This window comes from Trachinotus anak, unplaced genomic scaffold (genome assembly GCF_046630095.1).
Source record: "Trachinotus anak isolate AG129_WGS33_773 ecotype Australia unplaced genomic scaffold, CSIRO_AGI_Tana_v1 ptg000008l, whole genome shotgun sequence".
Taxonomy (NCBI): Eukaryota; Metazoa; Chordata; class Actinopteri; order Carangiformes; family Carangidae; genus Trachinotus; species Trachinotus anak.
The window spans coordinates 24228621-24254328 of NW_027273859.1; the positions used below are offsets into that span (position 1 = coordinate 24228621).

General features: G+C 41.6%; 1 protein-coding gene across 1 annotated transcript in view; it reads right to left on the bottom strand.

The window, feature by feature from the left end:
* The window catches only part of LOC139624511 (calcium-binding protein 7), a 29803-nt gene extending 13544 nt beyond the window's left edge, over positions 1–16259 (bottom strand). The window contains exon 1 of the mRNA XM_071483684.1: positions 12337–16259. Coding sequence (XP_071339785.1) covers positions 12337–12445 — 109 coding nt within the window. The 5' untranslated portion in view covers positions 12446–16259. The remainder of the gene's footprint in view (positions 1–12336) is intronic.
* Positions 16260–25708: the final 9449 nt, after the last annotated feature.

The following is a 25708-nucleotide window of genomic DNA, read 5'->3' on the forward strand; positions in this document are numbered from 1 at the left end:
GATCAGGAATTAGTTGCACTAATTTTCCACGTTTGGCAGCTCTTTGTCCTTGAAATTCTGTTTATATATAACTAAACTGTTTTCCCATTTAAACTGTAGTGGCAGAATATTCACCAGCTGGATTATGCTTTATTTATTTATTTTTATTTTTTAAATGAATGAAGTAGTTATTAACAGCACAGCAAGGTGAGCGGGTCTACATTCAACCCTGTCTGTGGTGCAGTTTATGCAACAAAAGCACTTTGGTTATAGTTTGGAAATATGGTGGTAGAAAATTAATAAACTTCTTCTGTATCAAACCAGACCACAATCTTTCCCTAACCTAAACCAAGTGATATGAGAGCCTAAACGTTACCATAAAAAGTTTTTAATAAGCATTTATTAATATTCCTTTATTAGCATTTATTAGCATTTATTAGCATTTATTAGCGTAATGCATTCACTTGAGGGAAAACATTTTTAAATTAATGAGATAACCTTTCAGAATTCTGAGATATTCATGAAGAAATATTCAGCTCTGTTTTTCTGAATAATTACATTATTATCTCATAATCATGAAAAAAAATTTCATGAAAAAAAAGTGCTGTTTTTCTGCATTAACGAGATTATTATCTCAGAATTCTGAGAGAGACTCATTCATTCAGAAAAACAGCAGAATTCTTTTTTTCCATGACATTTCAATACACTTCAAGTGGATATTGTTATTGCAAGATCAGATATTTCATCAGAGAACAAGTATGTGGAACATGTGGAGCATTAAATTAACTGAATTTCCTCATGACTTTAAGAGAAAACATGACCCTGTAGATTCCTTTTAGCTGTTACATATTTGCTGTTGCATATCAGTTGTATAGAACATTTCTGAGAGACAGAGTTGCTTTGAACTGTTTGAATTGGTATAAAAGCAGAACATCTAATGCCCCTGCCACTTCAATTAAACTAGAGTATCATCGTTTTAGATTTTTCCTTGATTGCTGCAGATATTACTATCGCGCCTGCCTCTTTAAACTCCATCTAATCTCACTTTAATCTCAGCTCCAATTACGAAATGAATATATACAAATTAAAAGTTGCTGTTGTTGCACTTTCCACTCGGTCTGTGGGACCACCACAGCTCCACCGGGGAGGTGTGAATGTTTTTGTTGAAAGCGTGTGGTATTTGCTTTGATGTAGAGAGGTGCTTGTTGGCCTTCAAAGATGTGATGCTCGTCGTCCCCTGTGGTGTGATCCGACAGAGGATGAAACGCCCAAGTTAAGATCGTGAGCTGCGAGAGCCGACCATCTAAAGCTGAACTCCCACAAGAGAAAGGTGCATTGTACTCCCATTGGTCAGCTCTTCCCCCGTATATATGCTGTATATCAATGAAACGCACTGGATCCTTGCTGCAGCACGGAGATGCTGAACAGTCTGTGAACTGTGCGCAGAGCTAGAAAAAAAGGAGCTGATTCACACAGGCATATGGAGGGTGCACGGATTCATGACAAAGGTGAAACATCAGTGGCGAGGAGCATGACATCCACTTTCTATTTTCTGTCAGACTCCAGGGGATGTACATACATATGAAGAAACAAGTGATCAGAAATTTAAAAAATGTGTGAAATGAACTCTCCTCATCGTCACAGAACAGAAACACATCACACGGGAAATATTTACTTGGATTTTTTTTTTTTTTTTTGAAGCACGCCTAGAGCAAAGCTTTACCCCTTTTCAGGCTAAATTTAGCTTCAGTGAAAACTTTTGCTAATTACACGCGGTGTACTTTGAGCGGAACGGGCTAATGCCAAGGCTTTTGTAGCAGTGAAGTGTCCATGAATGTAATCCAGAGCCTGTGTATCGGAGCCAGAGAATCTTCTTCGCCTCAGTCAGACCTGCATCTGCTCAGGGCTGCTTTGGATTGGTAATTGCAGCACACCCACTCTTTATGTAAGACCTAATCAGTGTGAGGAAAAACACAGATTTGCTATGTGTGTGTGTGTGTGTGTGTATGAACCTTGGGCATCTATTTTTAAACACCCATAGCAACCTTAATCCATCTTTAGCTGGATATGGGCCAATGTGGGCACCCAGAAGATTTGAATATTACCATAACCGGTTCTTAACAAGGCTCCAGAGTATTGAAAAGGGGTATGTGGCAGAGCCTAAGTCGTCTGTGTCTTAAGGAAAAATCCCATCTCTGAGTTTGGATAAAAACTGCTCCCCACATTAAGAAATTTGAAGCGCTTTAACCTCGCCATTGCAGTGCTGACAAGACCACAGGGGGAAACTGGAAAAGAGAAAAAAAAAAAAGTTGGAAAGGTCACAGTGCTTTATCCTCAATAAGAAAAAAATCCCCTACCCAACTTCTTCAACCCCACTTGACCTTGAATGATTGATGTCTGTGAAACACTGTGAAATTTATCTGATTTTCTCTCGCTTTTCTTTTCCAGCAGGGATTGGGTGGAGGGCATTGATCTGTCTCCATTTTTCCCCTCCTTCGCACTTATGTTCTTCGAAGCCGCAAGTTTTCGTCATCACAGCCGAAAACCAGAGGCAAAATCCTCCAGGCAAAAACCCGTGAGAAGTATCTCAAACAGAGGGGTCAGATGTGAACAATCAGAAGCCTCCGCTCTGCATCGCTGCTTCTCCAACACTCCCTCATCAGTTCCACCACGTTAACGGTACACGCTCGCTTATGGATGCCATTTTTCTATCGCTGGGTTTCGTTATTGTCTGGTGTAGACTTTGCAGTATTGTTCATCAAAGGGATGAAATATTACCCCTGAGAAGAAGAAGGAAAAAAAAAAAAAAAAAAAAAAAAAAAAAAAAAAAAAAGCACTTCACCTTCCAGAACTCATCACAGTTCATTTCACAGGTAATAAAGTCTGCTGGATCCACTCCTTCATGGCAATCGATCAAAATGGAAATAAATGACTTAACCTCAACAAACCTGACAGCCATAATCACAGCACTTCATGATATTCCCTGCTAATCTGCACCACATGTTTCCCAACAAAACCCACTATGGCAAAGGTAGGCTGTCACAGCAGATTACAGCAACTGATTAACTGAGAATTTATTCGAGGCCGTGGTTTTTTGACGTGAGGAAAATGTCAAACGTTCAGACCTTTAGTGGTCGCTATGAAGTGTCTGTGTCTATGAAGTCTGTGTGTAAGGAATAGATTGTTATGTGAAATGTGGTTTTGTGGTGGGGAGATGAAAAGATTGATAGCACGATTATATATGTAGAGTAAACATGAAGCTACCACGAGCAGTCGGTAAGCCTAGCTTGGACACTGGGGGACGGAGCTAGCCCGACTTTTTTTCACAATACGAGATGTGGAAATCGCCATTTTTCAGGGGACTGTGTGCTGGACTATTTTATTGGTCTGGCACGTAACCACTTCACTACACAACACCTAGGCCAGGAACACACTGTCTGCAGAACGTCTTGTTTTACATTTCACCGCTTATGTTAACAGGTTAGAGCGGACACGCCGCCTGCGTGACGCGCACGTCATTTCTCACATGTGACGTGCAAGGACTTCCAGCAAAAATAGACGAGGAACAGACCTGTTGATAGTCATACTGACATCATACCAGCAACATTACATAAAAGTGACACCTCCCACTACAGCTGTCTATATCTAGAGTGAATCGGAATATGACACAGACATGAAAAATGGTAAGCAACAGCAGGCACCACGCATGTGTTTCCAGCGTTAGCTTTCTGTATCAAACAAACAAGTATTAATGAGTTGTAGTGGTGATGCTGAAAGAGCCAGGTTAGCTGTTACCCCAACTCCAGTCGTCATACTAAGCCAAACTAACTGACGGTAGCTTTGTGTTTTGTGTAGGGACATTAGAGTGGAGTCAATATTCTCTCCTCTAGAAACCAAGTATTCATATTATCCAAAATTTTCCTTTACAGATCTTTTATTTTAATGAAAGACAGTTTTTCCAGTGTTTAATAAAATAACCTTACATTATTGTCAATAATGTCATCAGACTCCACAGAAACACACTTTTTCTCTGGTACCACCTGTGGTTCAGCAGCTGAGGTGCTGGGTCACTTCAACCCCTGATAAAAAACGGCTCATTTCTGCTCACAGCTTTATCACCATCTATGTCAAGTGGAGCTTTTTCATATGCTGCTCGTCTCATCCAGGCAGGTGATACAAGCGAGAAAGCCATTTTGAAATCCATTTCTGCCTGCCCATCTGTCTGTCTGTCTGGCAGATTGTGTAAGGTGACTCTCCATCATCCACGTAGAGCGGGAAGGTTCAGGATTGAGTGGAACGACGGCACAAAGTGAGATTTATTATTCTCAGCTTGATTATATAGGTGCCAGGATGCTTTTATGGGTGTCCCCAGTGCTGCACATCTGTAACATCACGACCCATGTCCTTTGCCAGAATGGATGAAGTGAATTTTCTTGTCCTGTTTGTTTCTTTTCTTCACCCAGGTGTGTATTTTCTTCCTTTTTTTTTTTGTTTTAAATTATAATCAGGAAAGACTGAGGCATTTCAGGGACTTAAATAAGACAAACTGAAATTTTACTACAGGTCCACCACCTCATTACCCACATCGTTGACGTTGAAGTTAACCATTGGTTTGTGAACTACCGTTTTAAAGCCTCAAGTTTGCCATTTGGCAATCGCCATCTTGGTTTTTTTCTTGGTATTTGGACAAGGAGGTGTAGCTGAGGAGGAGTGAGGGGTGGATCTGACCTGCTCTGTACTCTATCCTGATTGTCAGACAGGTTGCGGTTTGTGGTACAGCCTGTTAATCATGCGGTAGCCATGTCCTAATGCATACACTGCTTTATTGTCTCTTTTCCTTTAAATGGACCATAATTTAAAAAATGAACATGATGTTATATTGAAGAAGAATTGAAACTAGCGATTGAGACCATAAACTCATTAGGAAAATGTTTACTGAGGTAATCACGAGAACACGAGTAATATTTCCCACAGACTTCAATAGAATCTGACTTCTTTTTGCAGCCAGTGGTCATTAGACAGAATGCAGGTTTAAGGCACTTCAGCATTGGCTTCACTTTTTAGAGACAGAGTCTATGTCCATTTTTATACACATTCTATGCACCAAAGTCAAATTCTTACAACAAACTCTGAATATGTCAAAGGTTTTATAGGCATTTAACTTTGGAGTAATTTAACAATTACAGCAGTCGGTGCTGTTGATGCCGCATGTCTGCCTTCTTTGTTAATTATTAACAAAAGCCATTGAGCTATAAACTGTTGTTTCCCACACTTGTTACAGTGTCAAAGGGATTTGAAAGGCAGCAAGTGGAAGTGGAATAGTGTTGGCTTCATGAATGAGCTCATGTTTTTGTTGTAATAATTTTTAAGAGAGAGAATGCTTTGATGAAAGACTTTTTTTTTCTGTCAAAAGATATTAAGGCTCTCATCTAAGCAAGGACAAACTAATAGTCTCCCGTCTAGAGTCCAATAAAGAACAATAATTGAAGTAATTCTGGCTTCCTGGTAGAGAGCTTTGCTAATAGCAGTCAAAAGCTGAAGAGAACAGAGAGGACAAATAAGTGTTTGGCTTTGGTAAACGCATCTGTATCGTTTGCACGTGCCATCCGCCTGAAAATGAGCCAGCATATCTGCAGCCGTCATGATTGGTCATTTTCTTATGTGTTGCTGTCCAAATCCTCTCAGCAGCATATGTTTTGAAAACGGTCTCAGTTGACCTCCTTGGATGTACGCCCCCACAACGCCCACTGAAACTGCACCAGCAATGCGTTATGTGCATAATTTCTGTCTTGCCAAGCAGATGCCGATGTCTTAAAATATCTTCATTTGTATTCATGTAAGTATTTCGAAAGGAATGGAAGTCAACCCTCCACCTCGGGGCAAAGAAATGAGTCAATGTTTTCTGCTGCAGCTACAGTAGGAGTCGAGCAGAAACATCAAGATCGCCTCACAGGCAGTTTATGCCATTACGAACACAGTGGTGTCAGTGTTTTGTTTTTTTTGAGAAGTTGTCAGTCAAAGTGATTTGCAAATCCCAAAAACTCTGCCAAGGGAACAACTAAAAATGTTGAAAAAGGATCCCCAGAAGCATGTATTAAATTTTTACGACTGAAATCAAACTACTTTCAAAAACAAAATATAGAGTATCTTCAGAAAAAAAAATGCATATTTATGACTCAAGGATACACACAAAGAAGAAAAACCTCCCCAATTAGTCCTGTCCACAAGCCCACAGCACTGACTGTAAGAGTTTCACAACCAAAATATGGAGACTTTACCAATTGAATTTCACTTTATATAAAAGGTTTCCCCAACCCAGCATCTCTGCCTTCAGAGAATTACTTATTCTCCACAACAAATTAAACTATCTGATCTAACCAAACATACTCAGTGCCCTTTGGTATAAATTAATGGAATCAGTTCACCTAGAGTCTGCTATATTGTTGATAAGAGAGATTTACTTGTTTACCTGTGCATAAATGGGTTAAAACGTGCATGTGCACTATGTTCCCCTGCAAGTTTTCAATGCAGGTGGAGTTTGTTGAGAGTCAAACACAGCTTCTCAAGAGTGTATGGCCATGCTTGGGCGCAGCTGTGCTTTAAGCTAAATGCTAAAATCAGCATGCTAACATCCTCAAAATGACAATGCATGCTGAAGGTTAGGCAGGTATATTTAGCATGTTCATGATCTTAATGCAGCATGCTTGCATGTTAACATTTGTTATTAACACTAAACACAAAATGCATACAGCTAAATCTGATGGCAATGTAATTGATTTTACAGGAATTTTGTAATAAACCAAATTATTGGATGGTGGTGCTAAATGAAAAGGGATAACCGAAGGGATTACAGTTCAAATATTTTTCGAGATACTCCAGTCAATGTAGTGGACCAACTGACCGAAAGACCACCATTGCTATTTCTAGGCCAAAGCCATATGCACAGTGAACTTTCTGCAGTACCAGGTTTATCACTCTCTATCAAAGTGAATGAAATAACATAAACATGTAGTTTGTATGAGGAGATACCACATGGAGACCATGAGGACAAGGACTGATCCACTTGGGCTTTTTCCTTTTCCCCCTACGAGTAGGAACCTTCGTCGCTCTAAATCATAAAAAGTAAATGAACGCTTCAGTGATTTCTGTGCCATTATTCCAATCACTTCCTGTTTGCAACAGCTCAGCTTCCTGTCTCTTGGTGGTGGGAGTGACAGCCCAATCTGTGTTTGATCTGGAGGCTCTGGTACGAGTGTGGATAAATGCTGGGATAACTTTGTAGGCGGCGTTGATTTCGATTACTGCCGGCAGTTACTCTGTGAGTTTAAAATGCTCCTTGAGAGATGCGTCCCTGCTGCGGCTGTGTGACAGGTACACAGATGCACTTTCATGTTTCTTCGACAGCAAGGCTTTCATGCCCAAACCAAACACACTGGAACTGGCACAGAGCGAGGGAAAGAAACGGGTATCATTAAACATGTTTATGGCTCTATATAAATCTATCCTTAATTCTGGTGACATTTTAATCTGAGGAAAATTTGATATCCTGGTTCCATCTGTAGTAAAAGGGTTTAAAATATGATGTCCATCAACTCTAACAGCTATGTAAATAAAGTCTGGTCTCCTGTCTGGCGTTTCTCTGGCTCTTTTTATTTGTGCTGCATTTGTCTCGTGGTGTCTGTAAGCACGTAAAAGGACTGAGACGGTAATTTATGTTGACATTTAGCTTTCAGAAGGTTTAACCAGCATATAGATTGGGATGGTAATGCAATATTTAGCTTTTTTGTTATGAATTAATTTATATTTGTGGCTTTTGCTGCTCCTCTAATAAATTGCAGCTGTAATGTTCCTGTTCTTATGCATAAAATTCAGTCATTAGACAACAGGTGAATTGTCCTCAGGTTCAGCTTTTCCCAGCAGCCTGATCGCGTATGTCAGAATTTATTGACCACTTATGAATGAACTCTGTTTCCAAATGAATAAAGATGTTTTTTGAGGTTTCTGGGACAACTCTCTTATAAATCTTTAAGCAACAACATTGTGGGAACATGGGAGAAATTCTTGAAATAAAATTACTTTCCTGAAACAATGTGTCTATATTTACGAGAATAAGTGAACTGAAGGCAGAAGCGAGGATATGTATCATTATATTTCAGTAATTCTGAACTCGTCTGTGCAGCTTCCATGAGGCTAAACATAGGAAAAGTGAGAGAGACGGTGAAAAGGGAAGCCAGAGCAGATAGAGAAGAGAAATTAACCGCACTGATCACAAAGATGCAGGCACTCTGCTCCCGTCTTGTGTTTTTGCTAGTGCTTATTCAGAAAACTACTGGCATCTGTTTACATGAGTGTCACTCTGGGACCTTTTACAAATGCTTTAAGCTCAGGACTGGAACTATTCTGAATCTGTTTCCAATGGGGCTGTTGTTAGGCAGTATGGAAATGGGCTACCCACTTAATTCCACCTGCAGTGAAATTGACACTGAGCTCTCTCTCTCTCTCTCTATATATATATATATATATATATATATATATATATATATATATGTATATGTATATATATATATGTATATGTATATGTGTGTGTGTGTGTGTGTGTGTGTGTGTGTGTCCTTCAGTGGTGGAGGAGGTCTAAACTATATGTAGCTCCTGTAATATGACCAACTGTTTTTTCCTCCCTCTTGTGTAGGAGGGGAAACGGAGAATATGGAGTCCAATTCAATTTATGCTCGCATCATTGTACATTAAGGCACTTGCTACCAACCCCCCCCCCCCCCCCCCCCCCCCCCCCCCCCCCCCCCCCACCCACCTACTACTATACACATACACACACACAGGCTTATCGAGTATCAGAAAAATAGCATTTTGTTCCAATTATAGCTTTGACAGCCTTCTCGTTCACAATGTACGGTGCCACTGGCTCGTTCCCTGGTGTGTCCAAGCCAGTAATTGAAAATCAAGTCCTTGGCCATGCGTGCCAATGGGGCTTGGGCCTTCTGTCCTTATACATGCACCCACACACACACATTCACTAATGTCCAATTTCGTTTTCGTGACAAAGCCCTGTCCCCCTGACGGCCGAGCTGATGTATGTGACACCTCAGACTTCCAGCCAATTCTCGTCCATCTCTCAGGAGGGGAGAGCGCTGACGAGACTCGGAGACTGTGGCCCGGGCAGCACGTCTCTCATCAGCGAGTCTCTCATGAAACGTCACAGCTGTCAAAGTCTGACTGACAGGCCCTCAAGATCGATGGCTGCAAATTATAATTTAAAGCTTATCGACCTTTACGGTATCTGCAACCGTGGTGCCCTCGTGTGTTGTTTAAACTGGCTTTACTTCCTCATTTTTGTGTTTGTACAGAACCTGCAGCTGCATGTTTTAAAAAATGATTCTAAATGTAAAAATATTTGTCTTCTGTATTTTGAAAAGTTTGAAGTAGTAACTCTTCCCTTTGCTGCACACAGGGGTGCACATTTAATGAAGGTGAACCAGAAAGTACTGCTATTACATCATATGTCATATATTATATGATTTATATCAACTAGGCATTAAGATTAAATCACAGACAGAGAAGTCGACTGTATCTTACATCCTGTTACTTGTTCAGGTCAGTAAGATCTCAGAGAGGTGTGACTCTCTGTTCTAACTACAATAACAGGAATCCCATTACATTTATTCGGGATTTTAGCTGATAGTGCTGTGTATAAGGATCATCATCTCCAGCTGAGGTCTCCCAGACCTACAGCAGAAGTAATACTGAACTTCTGAAACATCCTCAGTTCAAAATCACCTTACAAAATGACCTGATCCAAAAAAAGGATTTAGGAAGTTACTGAATCGGAGCAAATCCAAAAGAAACATCCAATAAAAAGGGATGTGTATCACGATGCTGGGGGAAAAAAATTGCCCTATGATCGCAGTTGCTCACTTGTAGCACTGCCCTCCATCTTTGAGCGGCTGAGAAAACAACGAGCCTAACTGCAGGGTTGTTTCCAGGAACTAAAAGCTGAGTTGCGAGTGCCAACATCTTGCCACCTAGTAAAGAATTTATTTATCACTTTTTTTTTTTTTTTTTTTGAGCTATTCAACAAACCAATCAGCCCTGTCACATTAATATTATTCTCATTTTGTGCTCTCTGGCAGGAAAAAAGCTGTGCGGCTCTACAACAGCAACATTAAATCTGCTCGGTGACACTGCCTTTTAAAGTCTGCCTCTTTCACAACCTGCGAGGCATCCCTCACAGGAGATCACTAATGCCTGCAACCGCTGAAAAAGGCTCTGTCACTGCTGTTAACCGTGCATCACCTCGGGCGCTCCTATCCCCTCCAGAAAGCATCCAATCGCCTCTCCAGTCAAACTGCCACCACATAAGTTAAGGAGTGAAAAGCCAAAAACAGCTCACTTTGTCTTGCGACAGAGCCACTGCAGCAGGAGAGTACAAGTGGATTTGAGTAATTACAGTCAAAATGAAGTGTTGTCTGTTTATTGCACCCAAAGCCGACTGTAAAATTAAAGTGGGAGGCTGAAAGGGAAACAGCTAAAAGCTTCTTCTGGAGTTGATAAAAAAAAAAAAAAAAAAAATGACTGAAATATGAGACGCCCATCTGTTGTGTGTGCAAAACTGTATTTCTGTCATGCAATGTCTCTTTACACTGGAAACCATGTTTGACAATAAAACACAGACTGATGCAAACGCTGTAATCACAGGCATGTCATTAGGAAATATCACTTTTGGCACTGAGATGTTGACAATTCTCTTTTATCATAGGCTCAATTTGTTGGATGTAAAAGTAAAAAAAAAAAAAAAAAGCAGTAGGCATATTGACACCTTATCTATCTTGAACCCATTCTTGCCTTTCCTGTATGTTCTGTTCATTAAACACCTTCTGGGAGTCAAACCCAATTCAAATCTGACCTCTTCTATTCAGCTTTTCTAATTAATATCAACCTGAGCACTGAAAACCATTTCCCTGCCAACTTTATTATGTGATTATGACTGTGTCTTTGCACATCTTGCAGATGCAAACCTCCGTGTGTGTGTGTGTGTGTGTGTGTGTGTGTGAGGCAGCATGTGTGTGTGGCTGTGTCATTCTCCAGTGCAACTCCAGGTTCAATTAATAGTTCATTCCTGATCCGTCCCTGGGATATTCTGCACCAGCACCCACTGACAAGATCCCTCAACAAGACTCATCTTGTCTGCACTTCACACTCATACATTTCAGTTACAGCCTAAACAGAAACGCATCACTTTTAAAGACACGTGTCGCCTGCTGATCTCTCTGCATCCAGAATCTTGTTTCCTCTAACAAAGTGTGGATTAATAAGGATGAGAGACGCAGCGAGGAAAATCATTCAGCAGGGATACAGCTGCTGCCTCACAGCACCACCGCACTGAAAAACATGGCAGCAATGCAAGAACTTAATGTCATCACACACGCTTTGGGACTTGAACATTGTCCCAGGGGCTGCTGCATGATAATGTGCAGATGTCGCAGGTTCGCATCACAGAGTGCTCCCAGGCCTGGCATGAATATTCTCAGGATACTGGAAAGCAAATTGCTCAGAATAGTTTGTCTGCATGCTTGTTCTGGGGGATCCCACTTCTCCTGCTTTCTCGTTGCCACTGCAGATTTGCGGAGGTTCAGTGATTTTTTTTTTTTTTGGATTTGGATTTGGATGTTGGTTGAATCATTTAGCAGCCAGAGTTGAAAGATTTCAATCCCCTTAAAAAAAATGGAAAAGCCATGATTTCCTGACAATGTGGCCATCACAAAGTGCGTGCAGCCAGACTTAATGGGCCAGTGAAATCAGGCTGCCATGAACCACATTTCCATCCAGGACCTTCTGCTTCTAGTTAGAGCCAATGCATCATTGCTGACCCCAAGCAGCAACACCTTGTGGCAGAGATTTTGGGGGGGGGGGGGGGGGGGGGGGGGGGGGCAGAGATGCCTTCTGTTTTCTTTTTGTAACCAAACCAGCTGCTGCACTGAGTGCATTTGTGACCCTCTGGCTGAGCTGCAAATCTATATTTTCAATCAGTGCAGGAAAATTGAAACAAGATATCTGATCTTAGAGTAGCACTGATAACAAAGTGGGTGTTTTGCACATTCTGTTTCATATATCAGGACCTAAGAGGGAGGGGGGGGTGAAAATCAATCCACACCGCCTAAAACAGGTTGTTTTGAGCTGTAAAAACCAAACATTTCACATCTCTGCCCCCATGCTCGACCAGAGAGCTGTGAGCGCTGTCCATGGTGCTGACCGCACAGCCTGTGAGGGGTGAACACCTCCTGCGGTGCCCGGGAGCACCGAACGCCCTCGGGTCTACACGGAACGGGCAGCCTGTCATCTCACCTTCAACTTCGTCTTCGGGCAGGTTCACCGGGGCGCTGTAGGAGAGGATGTCAGGGATGGTGCAGATCCCTCGGTACATTAAGGTGGAGGTGACTGGATGCATCGGCATGACTGCGACCTTTGGCTGCCACCTGCGCCCTCTTCATACAGGAATATCTACAGAGAGGAGCCCGAGTTCCCCCCACGGCCACCGAGGGAACAGGGAAGCAAGTCCATGGATGGGGAGGGCAAACGGTGGATTCCGCAGCGTGTCCGCCTAAATCTTGCTTTTGGTCAATGAATGAAGAGCAGGTGGGGGGGGGAAATATGTAGGGGGGTGTCTTACCTCATTGCAGTTCTCTGATTTGCTTGGAAAACAATAAAACACAAAGTCTCTAGAGAGAAAACTACCTCCGACCGAGACAATGCGCACATATATACATCACCGGGAACCCAGACAAGCTCCACATGTGAGGCAGAGCGAGTGAGTGCGGGCTGTTTGTCTCTACTCTAAACCGATCAATCGATACAAAAAACCAACAAAAATCTGTAGATTATCAATCCACTGACAGTTTGTGTCTTTTAGTCCCAGGGTTTGTCTGCTGCGAGCAAATTCATGCATCCACTTGTTGGATACGTGCGCTCACTTGACGCACTCCGTCCTCAGGCTCCAGCCAGCTCTCATGTAATCCACAGAGAAACGACGTGAGACACTAAAAACCTAAACGTGTGTCTGTGGGAAAGCGGGTCGAGATGACGGGTCAGCGCTTGTCCGGATCCTCAGAAGACAATAAGTGCTCCCTCGCCTCTGAATTGCTCATGGGTACGGGGGCGCATCTCGATCCAGCGGTTCCATCCTCAGTGAAGGAGTGATTCTTGTGAAAGGAAGCTCTCTGCGTGGATCAGATATGTAGTCAGCCTCCTCTCTCTGTCTCACCCCCGTCACTCTGTCTCTCTCTCTCTCGTACATACGTCTACACACACACACTCACAAACACTCTTCATGGGTGTAGGCACCCCTCTTCCTCCCCTCCCTCCTGCGTAACACACAAACACTAGCACCCTCCTCCCCCAGTGTCCCTCTTTCTTTTTGTTCAATTGCTCTCACCGACGTTACGCCCCAACCACAAAGTGTGATTGATGACCATGTGCAGAAGGTGTATGGTTGATTTCCTCCCTCCCTGCCGAAGCCATAAGAAAAATGAATGCCCGGCAATGCCCTTTGCTTCAATTATGATCCATAAGGCTGATGACCAGGCGCTTATTATGCATCTGAAGTTTAACTATAGTTGGAAATGAGGCTTCAGGAGATAAGAGTATAGGAAGCATTTTATAGTTTGTAAGGGAGGAAAAAGGGAGAAGGGGGCGGGGGGGCTTTTCCGTCTCACCATTTCCACCTGTATGCTTAGCTGCACTGTCTGTGCAGAGCGACCCCTTGAAATTAGCTGCTGTACTTTTCAGTTGACATGGTTGACTAAGCAGTTCAGGGCAAGATGTAGTAGGGAGATGTTCAATGGAGCCACTTTGAATTACTGATGACCATGAGCAGCTGTCTTCTTAGTGATTCCCTGAAACGGATCCCTCTCTGGGCAGGAGCCTGCATGTCAGGTGCGTCTCTCCTTCTTCCTTTCATTTCAGTCATCATGGGCCAGTCCTGAGGTGAGGTTTTGCTTATGTGGCCGCTATGATTTCTAGAATGTTAGAGATGACCACAAATGCCCACAAGTGCAAAATGTGTTATTTGACAGGCCTGTGGGGCTGTTTTCAGAAGCATTGCAATAAAAGTGAAGTATTATTATGCAAAGTGGTTATGGAAATATTCATGAAGTCCATTTACTGGCTCTACACTGACCTTTGTGTCTTTTTTAAGATTGGCTTTACTTCATGATGTGGAGATGTGGTTTGAGAAGGTAACTCTTCCCATTGCCACAAATTTAATTTGTAAATTTGATCATGGTAACAAACTGTGAAAATGACCATAAATCATTTATTATTAAGCCAAATAAAGAAATATGTCTTGTTTTATCTAATACTGGCTTTGCATGAACACAATATGTATTCCTCTTGTTTGCCAAAACCTCAGTCACAGACAAAGAAATATACAATGTGTTATCCTGTCACTTTTGTTTAGGGTGAACAGACCCCAGAGAGGTCTAACTCTGTGTTGGACCTTAGAACGAACTCCAACAACTGGAATATAAAGAGACTTATTTGGGATTTGGGAGGATAGTTCTGCCTGAAAGGTGCTGTCAACACCAATCACAGATAAACAGCACATGGACAGCCCGTACATTTATAGAGGCAGTTTCTGAAACCCATAACAGAAGTCATGTGTCATTTTGAAACAAGCTATAACTTCAAAATCATTTTCATAAATTCACGAAGCATCAAGCTGATGAAACAAAGTGAATTATGAGGGCTTCAGTGATGATCTTCGTTCCTCTAACACTTGAACATGGATGCAGTCAAAAAAACGATCATGTAGCCTGTGAAAAACATTTGGGTCAAGAAATTTATATAGGGGCCTCAAGGACAGGTTGGTGCCCTACTGGAGTTGTCTTGTTTACTTATACCATGGCCGGGCCCTGATTAGCACTGATATGACTGAATGGGTTATATAACACCTAGAAAAATGTCAAACTTCTCCAAAATTCCTCCTTTACATGGTCACTGAGTCCACAAATAAAAACATCTCGGCTGACATTTTCTAATGCTCAACAGACCATCGGTCAGTCTGACAGCAGTGTCCAGCTACTGCTGGCTAGACGCAAAAGGGCACCATAAACTTTGTGTCCTCGGGTTACTTGTGGCACCTTTTTATTTCCTGCAAAAACAGCCTACCAAAAGCCCTCTCAACGGGAGGAAACTTTGAAGGTCAGACCACTTTCAAAATCCAATAGTCACAGAGTTTAGACTTCAATGCGTCACAGGGCTCTTTTGTCATTGAGAGTGTTTAATGATTACACCCTGCTACGCTTGGGTCTCTCAGGTTCTGGTTAGACACCCTCAGTGTACGTGAGAGGTTAGCCGGTCTTAAGGCTGGCACTAGATGGCAGCTGATCCTCCCACCCACTACCTTCTGTTAGGTCACCAAATGCTACCGTGCAAATAAAATGATGTGTAAGAAAAGTTAAGTTTTAATGATAATGATAAAAAATCGAAATTTATGGATGGAATTAAGAATGTTATTGGAGTTAGTAATGATGCCAGTAAAGAAAAAGAAAGAAGAGTGAGTAAAAAAAAAAACAAAAAAACATTTGAAGTTTTAATGTCTGGATTTTCACAGCAGGTACAAGTCTGAATCAGCTGAAGTGGATGTGAACATATTCTTTATGTGTTCTAAAAGTCCAAATAAATAAATAAATAAATAAAATAATGCCCAGCAAATTACCCACAGTGCAGCAGAAGAATCCAAGTGTTCGGAAGCCAAATGATTGCACTGTGGATTCAAAAGTCCAATATTTCCCTCATTAAGGTCTAGATTTCCTCATTTACCATGCGTCACCCTGCAGTGGTTTGGCGGTACAGTTTTGCTGCCTTCATCTGCTCATGAGCTCCTCTTTCCAAGACTGAAAGTTGTGAATACGAGCCTAAAACTCATTGTGTATTCAAGTGCTTTTAGTCTCTGAATAATCACTAAAAAGCTACTTCTTCTTCTGTGTCCTTTATTATTGACTGAGAAGTGTAGAAGTACTTGTGCTGCAGAATGAATCATTTGAATCATGATGTAAGTGATTTCAACAAAAGAATGCATTTTGTTAACCAGGCAAAACAATGAAATTAAAGGTCAGATATTGTATAAAGGTAGATTTCCATGTCTTATTTAATTATAAAGCAGGTCTGGGTTCTATATTTATACTGTGAAAATACTGTATCAAAGCCTCAGTCCACAGAGAAATGCACACAGCCTGTATTCAGAAACTGAGCCTTAAAACGAGCTGTCAGGACTTCTGTAACTTTGTGATGCCAGCCATGCATTATTTGGCTTCTCTGAGAGTTTACCTGAAATCTGCTATATTTTTATTTGATCACTCGGAAAACAGTCAGCCAATTAAAAGAGAGGCTCAGAACCTCTCTTTTGATTGGCTCACCAACCTGTTGTCACAAAAGCTCCAGTGAGAAGAAGAAGAGAGAGGAGACGTAAAACTACATTGAGACAGTTTTTGGTACTTAAAGCCACAAATATATCTTCTGATGGATATCAACACTTTAAATAAAACACAGGAAAAGTGTAATGTGGGACCTTTAAGCTGTTATCACAGTGTATTTACACAAGCACACTAAAGGTAATATTAACAGATATTTTTATCCCTTTCTCTTTGTTTTCCACTGACTCCTGGGGTAAATGTTTGGTTCTTTGCTTGCTCTCCATGGTCACCAACTCGGGGTAACTAGATCTGCTGGGAAGTTTCTGCCTTGTTGGCCTAAAACAGCGCCTGAGTTGTTGAGAGCAGTTGCAGGCTGCAAAACCAAAACACTGAGCTGAAAGATGCTAAAATGCTCTGTTAGAGATAATGAGAACTTCAAGGTCAGAGATGTATTTCTGTGAGTTCCTCACTACAAGTGATTCCTTTCAAATCGTTCAGTCAGTCTTCCCATTGTCATCATAAAGATATTGATTGGTGCAGGTTTAATTACTTAATTATTGAAAAATGTCTACCAAAATGTTAAAAGTGTGAATCTATGGTAGATTTCAAGTAGGAATCTTTTATATTTATGTTGCTGCCGTGAACTTGCCACACAGTGTGGGTAGATAATTTCCAATCATAAGTGTTACCATTAAAAATGATACGTCTTTTATTTTATTACTTGTATCACAAATGCTGTGATAATAGTCTGAATTAATTTCGGGGTAAATGACAGACTTAAACTCGTGATTCTCAGATTTTGGCATCAAAACATGTAATCCTCAGTCTCTTGCTGCTTTTTTCCCCCCACAGCTCCTTCTCAGATAGGCAAAGAGAAAAGCCTGAGGAGACCGTAACAAGGACAAAGCGCGGAGAAGAGCTCAGGTATGTGCACATGCTGCCTGATTGAATTGTCGCAGATTAAAGGAAAAAGGAGTGAAAGGCTGCAATTTCATGTCAGGTTACCTGCCAGAAGTTATTACTTCTGAGGATTTACCGTATTTAAAAAAATAAGGATCCAGACAGCCTGGATAAAAAAACAAAAACAAAGCCATGTTTGAAAAATATGCGGACATTTGATGTGTACCGTAGAATGAAAGTCCATAAGATGAGGGCTTGTTGTGATGCTGCCCCTGTGGTCAGATCTGTCTGGCCACGTGGATCAAATAAACCTTTTCAATTCTGACTACGGCCTCAGCTATTGACCAGCACAGAGAAAAAGTATTGGAGTGAATAATGGCTCATACTGTGTGCCCATTGAGCTGCTCCAGGATTATAAGCATGGAGCCAGAGAGACTGAAGCTTTTCTTTTCTGTTTGGGAGAAACAAAGACAGATGTGGTCATTCCACAAACCTCAGAACAGACTTGTGTCATTAAAGCTCTGTATTACAACTAGTTAATGTCGTTAGGTGATGCATTTACAAAATGCAAGCACGACAAGAAGGATGGTTTGGGAGTTGAAAATGCTGACCAAAGTCAGACATTACTGACTAAGCTCTACCTTGGATCACCCTACCATCCCTCAGTCCCATTACACACCCAGACATCCTCTGTAGGGAAAACTGGCTTCATCCCTCTTTTCAGATTATGCCTCTCTCTTCTACCAAACATGGCTGGCCTGGTGCTGCCATTCTTAAAAGTTTCTGGCTATGGGAAGAGGAGTTCCAGTCCATGAGGGAATTGTGGATTTGCCAGTGGGCGCCTGCACTGAATCTGCCTCTGAATGAGGCTGCAGGATCAACATAAGCTGCACCGCAGGCCCAAACATGTATTCCCTAGGTGTTTTGGCTTGTGTTTATCTCCATGATACGCCTTCCTCTCTTTCCTTCCTCCTTTCCTTGCTGGGCAGCCCCAAGCTGGACCCCATCAATGGTTTTCAGAGGATGTCAGTGCCTGTTTGAAGTGCTGCTTTGCTATTTGGGGAGCTTCCGTCGGGAGGAGGTGTAAGGGGGGGGGGGGGGGGGGGGTGATTTGGAAGCAAAGAAAACCTCTTTATTTGAAACAGCAACCCCTGGTGGCAAACAGATGCAGACTGGTTCCCCCCCTGTAGTAAGGAGCCCGTGATCTTCAGAAAATCATGCAAGCCTTTGCAGGAGCTGAGACTGAGGGTATATGAGGTACTGTTGTGAGGGAAGAAAAAAAGTGTGCTTGCAGTCTTGCAAGTCCATCTTTACGTCTGATATTGGGTATACAGCCTAGAATCACATCCATTCATTTATAATTATAAAAAAGATGAACAACCCTTTACTAATGAAAAATAAATGTTTTAACAAAATGAAATTCCTGCAGCTTGTTCCCTCCAATATATTGTATGTCCCATTTGTATTAGGTTTGACTTATGTTCTTGTACTGTCCCAGGGCACAGTTATGAGCCTTCATCATTTGACAAGGTTGACTTGTAATTGAGGACAGTAAAAAGTCACCAGATGTACAAAACTGACAGAGCTGCCAGCTCCTGTCAGGCAGTAAGGTTAGAAAAAAATCTGGCAGGGGATGAGCATCATAAAATCATGAGGAACTCCCACAAACAATGAATGAAAAAACCAAAACAGAGCAGTGAAATGAGCCCAGCATCCCTAGGACAATTATGAATGCCACCACTGATGTTCATTCAACATTCAGTTCCAATTCAAGAGGTACTGTGTAAGTAAAGGTGTGAATGTTGGGGTGGTAGATGGATGTGTAACATATCTGACTTTCATGAAAGAGACCAGGACTCATGTCCCATGACAGACCTACAACTTATGTTCACCTTTTCAATAGCCATAACCACAATCTCTCCATAACTAATAGTCTGTTACCACCACAGGAACTCCATGGGCCCAGGAACCATTGCAGGATCTCAACGACTTTGCCTGTCTCATTACAGAAACCATGCTCTTAAATGTATTTTTAAATCTTCAGATGTAGTGGAAACAAAAAGGTGGAGGCACAAAAAGGACTCTTAGTTCCCAGTTCAGTATTTGATTGGGTCCATAGCTCCTGGAACTACTCAGCCAGGAAGGGGTTATTTACAGAACCTTAACCATTCCCTAACTATAGCTTTATTCCATGATTCCATGACCAAAATTTTTACCTAACTATTACATACTGTATTACTTGTGCCCAGATATGCATAGTAGAAAATTAGTATTTTTAAAATGTTGGCACTGGACATGAGAAAATTGTTTCCATCCAACATTGATGTTTTGGGGGGTAGGGTTGGGAAATAAAAAATATTAGGCATCTAGTAATCACTGGTGCTATTTTATAAAGTGTGATTCAAGGAGGCCAAATAATTTAACTTCCATTTCCAGTCCGTGAAAGTAAAGATAATACTGTGCATATATCAACCAGGCCAACACTCATTAAAACCGAGGACCTTGTGCTGCCGGCCAGTGCAGGGTTATCCCCCTGCCATTTGATGAAACTTAATGTTCCATTAAAAGTGCATCAATCTGATTTTAAATGATTTGGGTGCCCATTTATCCTCACAGAGCCACAGTACTGAGACCACTTGCGGTGTAATGATATTGAACAGACACAGGAGACACCATCTCTTGAAAAGCCATCGCACCTTCGCCCCCAGTTTCTTCAACAGAAACCTGTGATGTCAGACTGACCATGTAACCAACAGCCAGAGGCGTCTGAACAGTGATGGATAAATCAGAGAAGAGCTCAGGATTCCCAGCAGAAACATTCCCGGTAGGCTATCCTGCCCTAAGCTCCTAGTTTGAGGGATATCAAATAAACACAAGCGGAGAGTTCGCTCTCCTTCCAGAATGTTAATGCCATCTCCCAAACATCAAAGTCGTGGAAACTAGGGTAAGAAAGCCACGTCATGTTTACCTCCTGAGTGAGCTGCCGAGTGTTTACACACCTTTTCTACAGGAACCGTTTCGACACATCAAAAACGCCTGAGTCTGTTTTCCCTCGTATGACCCAGAAATGAAAGATAACACTGAAGGCAGTGAAAAGAGAAACCAAGAGGGAATTTAGCCTTTTGAAAAAAGTTAAGCAAACTCCAAGTTCAGTAAGAGTGAGGTGCAATCTGATTAGATAACCTTGACACTGGTAAAAATGTTCTTTGTTGTCTTTTTTTGCACCAATGTTCCTGAGGGCAGAAAATGTCCCAGTGGAAGTCGTTTAATATGAAAATACATACCTTTCTAAAAGGGTTCTGGTGTTTGTCATCTGTTTAGCATATTGCATGCCTGCTTGCAGCTTCATGTTATTTTAAACATCCGAGTCAGCCCATGGAGGAGAATCTGCTCAGATTTGTCAATAAAACTTGGCATTATTTCCTAACATCCTTAGAGACACATCCTAGACCTACGAATTATACTTTCTCAAACTTTTCCAAAGTGTTGCAAGTATCAGTCAACTATTGAATCACCTCCTCAAGACTCTCCTCTATATGGAAATGGGGGGAAAAATGCAAACGTCTCCCTGGTTAAAATCAATTATTCACAGTCATCTCCAGGGATGTGCAGGCTCTCGCAGTTTCCTAAGATGATTCGAAGTGTGTGTGTATATGAGTGTGCATGTATGTGTGTGTGTGTGTGTGTGTGTGTGTGTGTGTGTGTGTGTGTGAGAATGTGTGTTTGAGTAGGTTCGAGCTAAACCCTTTAGCATAATGTGAGTAACATTCAGGATGAAGAGTGTATCCGGGCAAGCCCTCCCTGCCACTGGCATCTCCTCCATGACTGAACCCTACTGAGAAAATGGCCCTCTTAGACAGGTCTGCAAGAGCAGATAGGGAAAGGTTGCAGTGTCCCTTCACTGCCAAGTCCTACTGGCTATCCCACTGCTGAGAAGTTGTGAATCATTTATAAAGACAGGGTGTGCACTGTTCCTCAGCAGCCTTTTGTAACTGGAACTGGTTGTGTGTGTGTGTGTGTGTGTGTGTGTGTGTGTGTGCACGCACCCTATACAGTACCTTTCTTCTTTCCAGTTTAAATTTTTTTTCAACTATAGTTTATGTCCACATCCAGGACTGTTAGCATATACCTGTTAGTAGAGAAGCACCTGTTCGAACATTTTCTCAGCAGTATAATCAGTCCATCTAGTTTAGAATTTAAGCCAGATTTTAATCTTAATGTATTATTACTAGTATTGTGTTTGCTCTATTTGTTCCTAACCTGACACACTAGATGGCTTGTAACATGGAACCACCTCGGAAGACTTCTTTTGAAACTGTTTGGAAAAGGGCAGGCACTTTCAAAAAATGCTTGGCAGGTGATTGGATGAACCACTTGTCTGTCACAGCCTATCTTCAGCCAAACAGATTCTGCATCCCTTCCATTTGTTTCACCACCACAAGGTCAGTTGGTAAATCAAACTCTTGCTGAAGTCAGTCCGGAAGACCGAAAACATCTTTTCCATCGAGAAAAGCCTTTGGTGCTGTCTTCGCTCTTCTTTCAATAAATAAGTACAGTTCCAGTTCTGCTATAAGCAGGGGTGCATATAACTGGTACGCAAGTACGCATACGCGGCGAGAATGAGAAATGCGTAACATCACGTGTGTCGTTACGGCGCCAAAAAAGTTTAATCCTTAATGCTTAATGTCTTTTGTTTTTTCGACATGGCTTCGTGTAGACAAGATCTCTGATGTCGGTAACCGTCAGGTACGCAAAGGCGCCGTAACGACACGTGATGTTACGCATTTCTCATTCTCGCCGCATATGCGTACTTGTGTACCAGTTATGTGCACCCCTGGCTATAAGTGATGTTATGGCAGCATCTATGCTACCCTCTTTAAGAGCCGCCAATGTTATCGGAACACCTAACACACACTTGTAGCTGCCAGTAATTCCTCCCTCATAGGACATTGATCGGTCCGAACCACTGCCGACAGCTTTCACCTTTCAATACCTTCTCGTTTGCTGGAACTCCAGCTGCCTTCCAAGGTTAATTATTTCAACTGCTAACATTACTATTTTAGCTAAAAGCACTACTACAAATACAGTTAAAGGTAGGAGAATACCCTAATAATAACCCTAATAATACTTTTGTAATGTTTTGGGTTTTTTTTTACATTAGTTATAAAGACATCTACAGTCAGTAATGTGGGAGAAAAATACCTCTCCACTGGGAAAGCTGTTCTTTTAGAGTATTTATTTATACATGTCTTTGCAGCACATTTCAAGTTACAACTGCAATATAGATTACTCTCAATAAAAGATCTTAAATAAACGAAAGAGAAATGAGAGAAAGGGAATTTCACAGTGTGATTAAAAAGAAGACACCGATTTAAACCTTTTCAATTCAACATTTCAAGCATAGTAACTTTTTTCATACATTTGTTGGCCTGACAGACAAAACATTTAGCCTCCATTCAAAAATACAATGTCCCTTTCAAGCATGAGTCAGTCAAGAGCTTGCTAGTCATGCCCTTCTTGCTATAACTTGGTTCCTGTGGTCAATTTTCCGCCCCCACACTTGTCACCCACTTTGATGAGCTGTCTATCACAAAACAGCATGTAACCAAAGGCTGAGGTAATTGGGGTTACAGACACCGAGACACCACATGAGCTGGAGAAAATGATGAATGCTGCTAAAATGCAACAGAAAAAAATTCAAATAATTAAATTATTTACTTTTTCATCTGACATCCTTATGTGACCTGTTGCTGTGAATTTACCTGCAATATGATTTATTAGCAGAGTCTCCGAAGCAGTGGTTTGCATACTTTGGTGCAATCAACAAACAAAACAATTCAGAATGAGACAGGTCTTTTGAGTCTGCACACTCAAGGTTATGTTAGCCTCCAGGCAGCGTGCTAACAAATATCTATCTTTTAGAGTGAGAGGGGCTGTGAGTTGTCTTTGCCTCTGCAGACTCTTATCAAGGCTATGTTAGCTTCCAGGCAACATGCCAACAACTACAGTATCATCCCAGTGTAAAATAGATTGGACAGTGACTTTTGTTAACTATGTTAGCGTGAAAGCAGCATGCTAACCATCCCTGACAAAGTTATCTTCAGGTCAAAGAGAGACTAGGAGTAATAATGTTCTTTTTACTTTTTCAATTTGGAAAAAGTTGCATCTTTTTGAAAATATGTTGCCTGTTGTAGCAGGCTAAGAACACTTGATGTGAGAGAGTCATTTTTTCAAACTAGTCTCTCAATCAGCAGGCCTCTCTGCTTCATTCACTATTTACAGTGTTAGCCTGAGGTTGATCACAGCAGTCAAGGAGCTCTGACAGCCACACACTTGTGTCACTTGTATCTGTTGGCTGTCAACGGCTACTCTCCACTGTACCGCGCTGGCTTTCCTCCTGAATACCAAACAGTGTACATGACTACACCGCAGTGTGACCCAGGAATAAATCTGGAGAAAATTGATCTGCATGCTGACCTGCCATGCATTCTTCTTTAAATGCCTTTGTTAGCATGCCGCCCTCCCACATGTGTGTGCTCTCTGAGGTAGAACCACCAGACTGTGACAAAGGAAATGGAAGGTAAGTGCAGGAATTGTAGCCACTGGTTCTGGTTCATTGGAACCATATATATATCTGGATGGGCTGTATTTGCATACAGCCCATCCATCAGTCAGCCTCACTACACTTGTCTTGTTATCGAACAGTGTGAATCTCATGCCATGGCTTAATTACATCATTCATTTACATTCAAATATGTGTTCTTGTCTGATTGAATGTCACTTTCCACTCAATCCTTGCTCAGTGATATTCATAACGGAAGTAATAAATTAATTTCATTTAAACATCAGAGTAATTTAAATGTCAGTCTTATCCTGCTTGCATATATTCATTCTTTGTGAGGAATGCGCTGTGAGGAATGGAAATGGTGGAATAAATTTAAGTGAACATGGGTAAATTCTTGTCTTTATGGTCTTCATTTGTCTAATTTGCTGTTAGACGTACAGTAGTTTTATGCTTCTTTGTAATTCTGCAATACATACACAAATCCCTGGTTGGACTCCTGCAGAGTGTCGCGTTACTGCATGCATACATTACCAAAGGATCCTTTAAAATGTAAATGAGAAACATACTTAATTTAACGTCTTTCATTCCTATTTTCTGACACCCATGAAGGGCACTGTGAGGTCCTTTTCGTGAGTGGATGTTTCCCAGTGGGAAAACTGGAGGCATTGCTAACAGGTGTGACAGACGGATGGGTGGGGCACCCCTCATTCCTGCTGGTTTTTTAGGGAGACCTTCACTTACCCCATGTGCGGAAACACCTCTGGTGATGGATGGACCTTGAACAAAACAGACGTTCAATGGAGCCACTGAATGGTCCCTGTCGATCAATCGCCCCCCCACCCCCCATTCCCTCCACCCCAAACGTCCCACCACATCAGTATTTCTCCCAGGTAACAACCCATGGTCAATATATTCCCCCATTGTGAAAGACTCCATTTCCCTGTGACACTATGACTATGTGTTTGCAGCCAAGAATTGATACAGATGGACCCAGTGTTATTTCCTCTTCCACTGCTTGCAATCCACTCAATCTGTGTTGGAGAGTAGCTGTGTAACTGTGACACATTGGGCACTGTAAAAAGCTCTGCAATCATTCATTACATCAGTGTCAAGACTGCAAAGAAAAAGATTTTTCCATACCTTTACCAGGAAGAAAATGTTTGATGTTGCCGAATGTTTTCATCACATTAAAAGAGTTACAGGGCAGTAAAGGCACAAGGAACAAAAACACTGCCTTTTCTTACAGAAATTGAAACAGGATCATGACTTGGTGCATTAAACAAATCCAAGGTGAAGAATGTGCAAAGAAAAGTTGTTTCTATACAGTGGACTTTATTTTGACATTTTAAAACTCCAGGTGAACTTTTCTGCTTTGTTTTCTGCTTCATTTGACAAGAGGAACTGGGTTTACCTCTTATCTGAGGTAGGATCTAAGCAAGGGCTACCATGCCTGTAATCATCATCGTAGCCTCCGGGAGGGCACTTCAGAATAATCAAATGACGTCACCATAAACATAGTGTGTATGAGTTCGCTCAAACATTGGTATGGATACTTCTGTCTTAAAATATTGGTAGGGACATACCTGCAAAGGGTACAAACCTGCACCCTTGGATGTAAGGTAGGAGATGAGGATAAAAGAACCCTGTCAGATTTACTTGAATACAGATAGATGACAAAGGAAACACTGACACTTTACAAAGGGTCTTTGTAAGGTATCAGTCCACCACAATCCTCCAGAACAGTTTCGGTGTTTCTTACCAGAGGTTCTACAAATCTTTAGAAGTCCACTGGAGAGATAAAGATCATCCTTCAATAACTAGAGTACCTGATGCTTGAGGG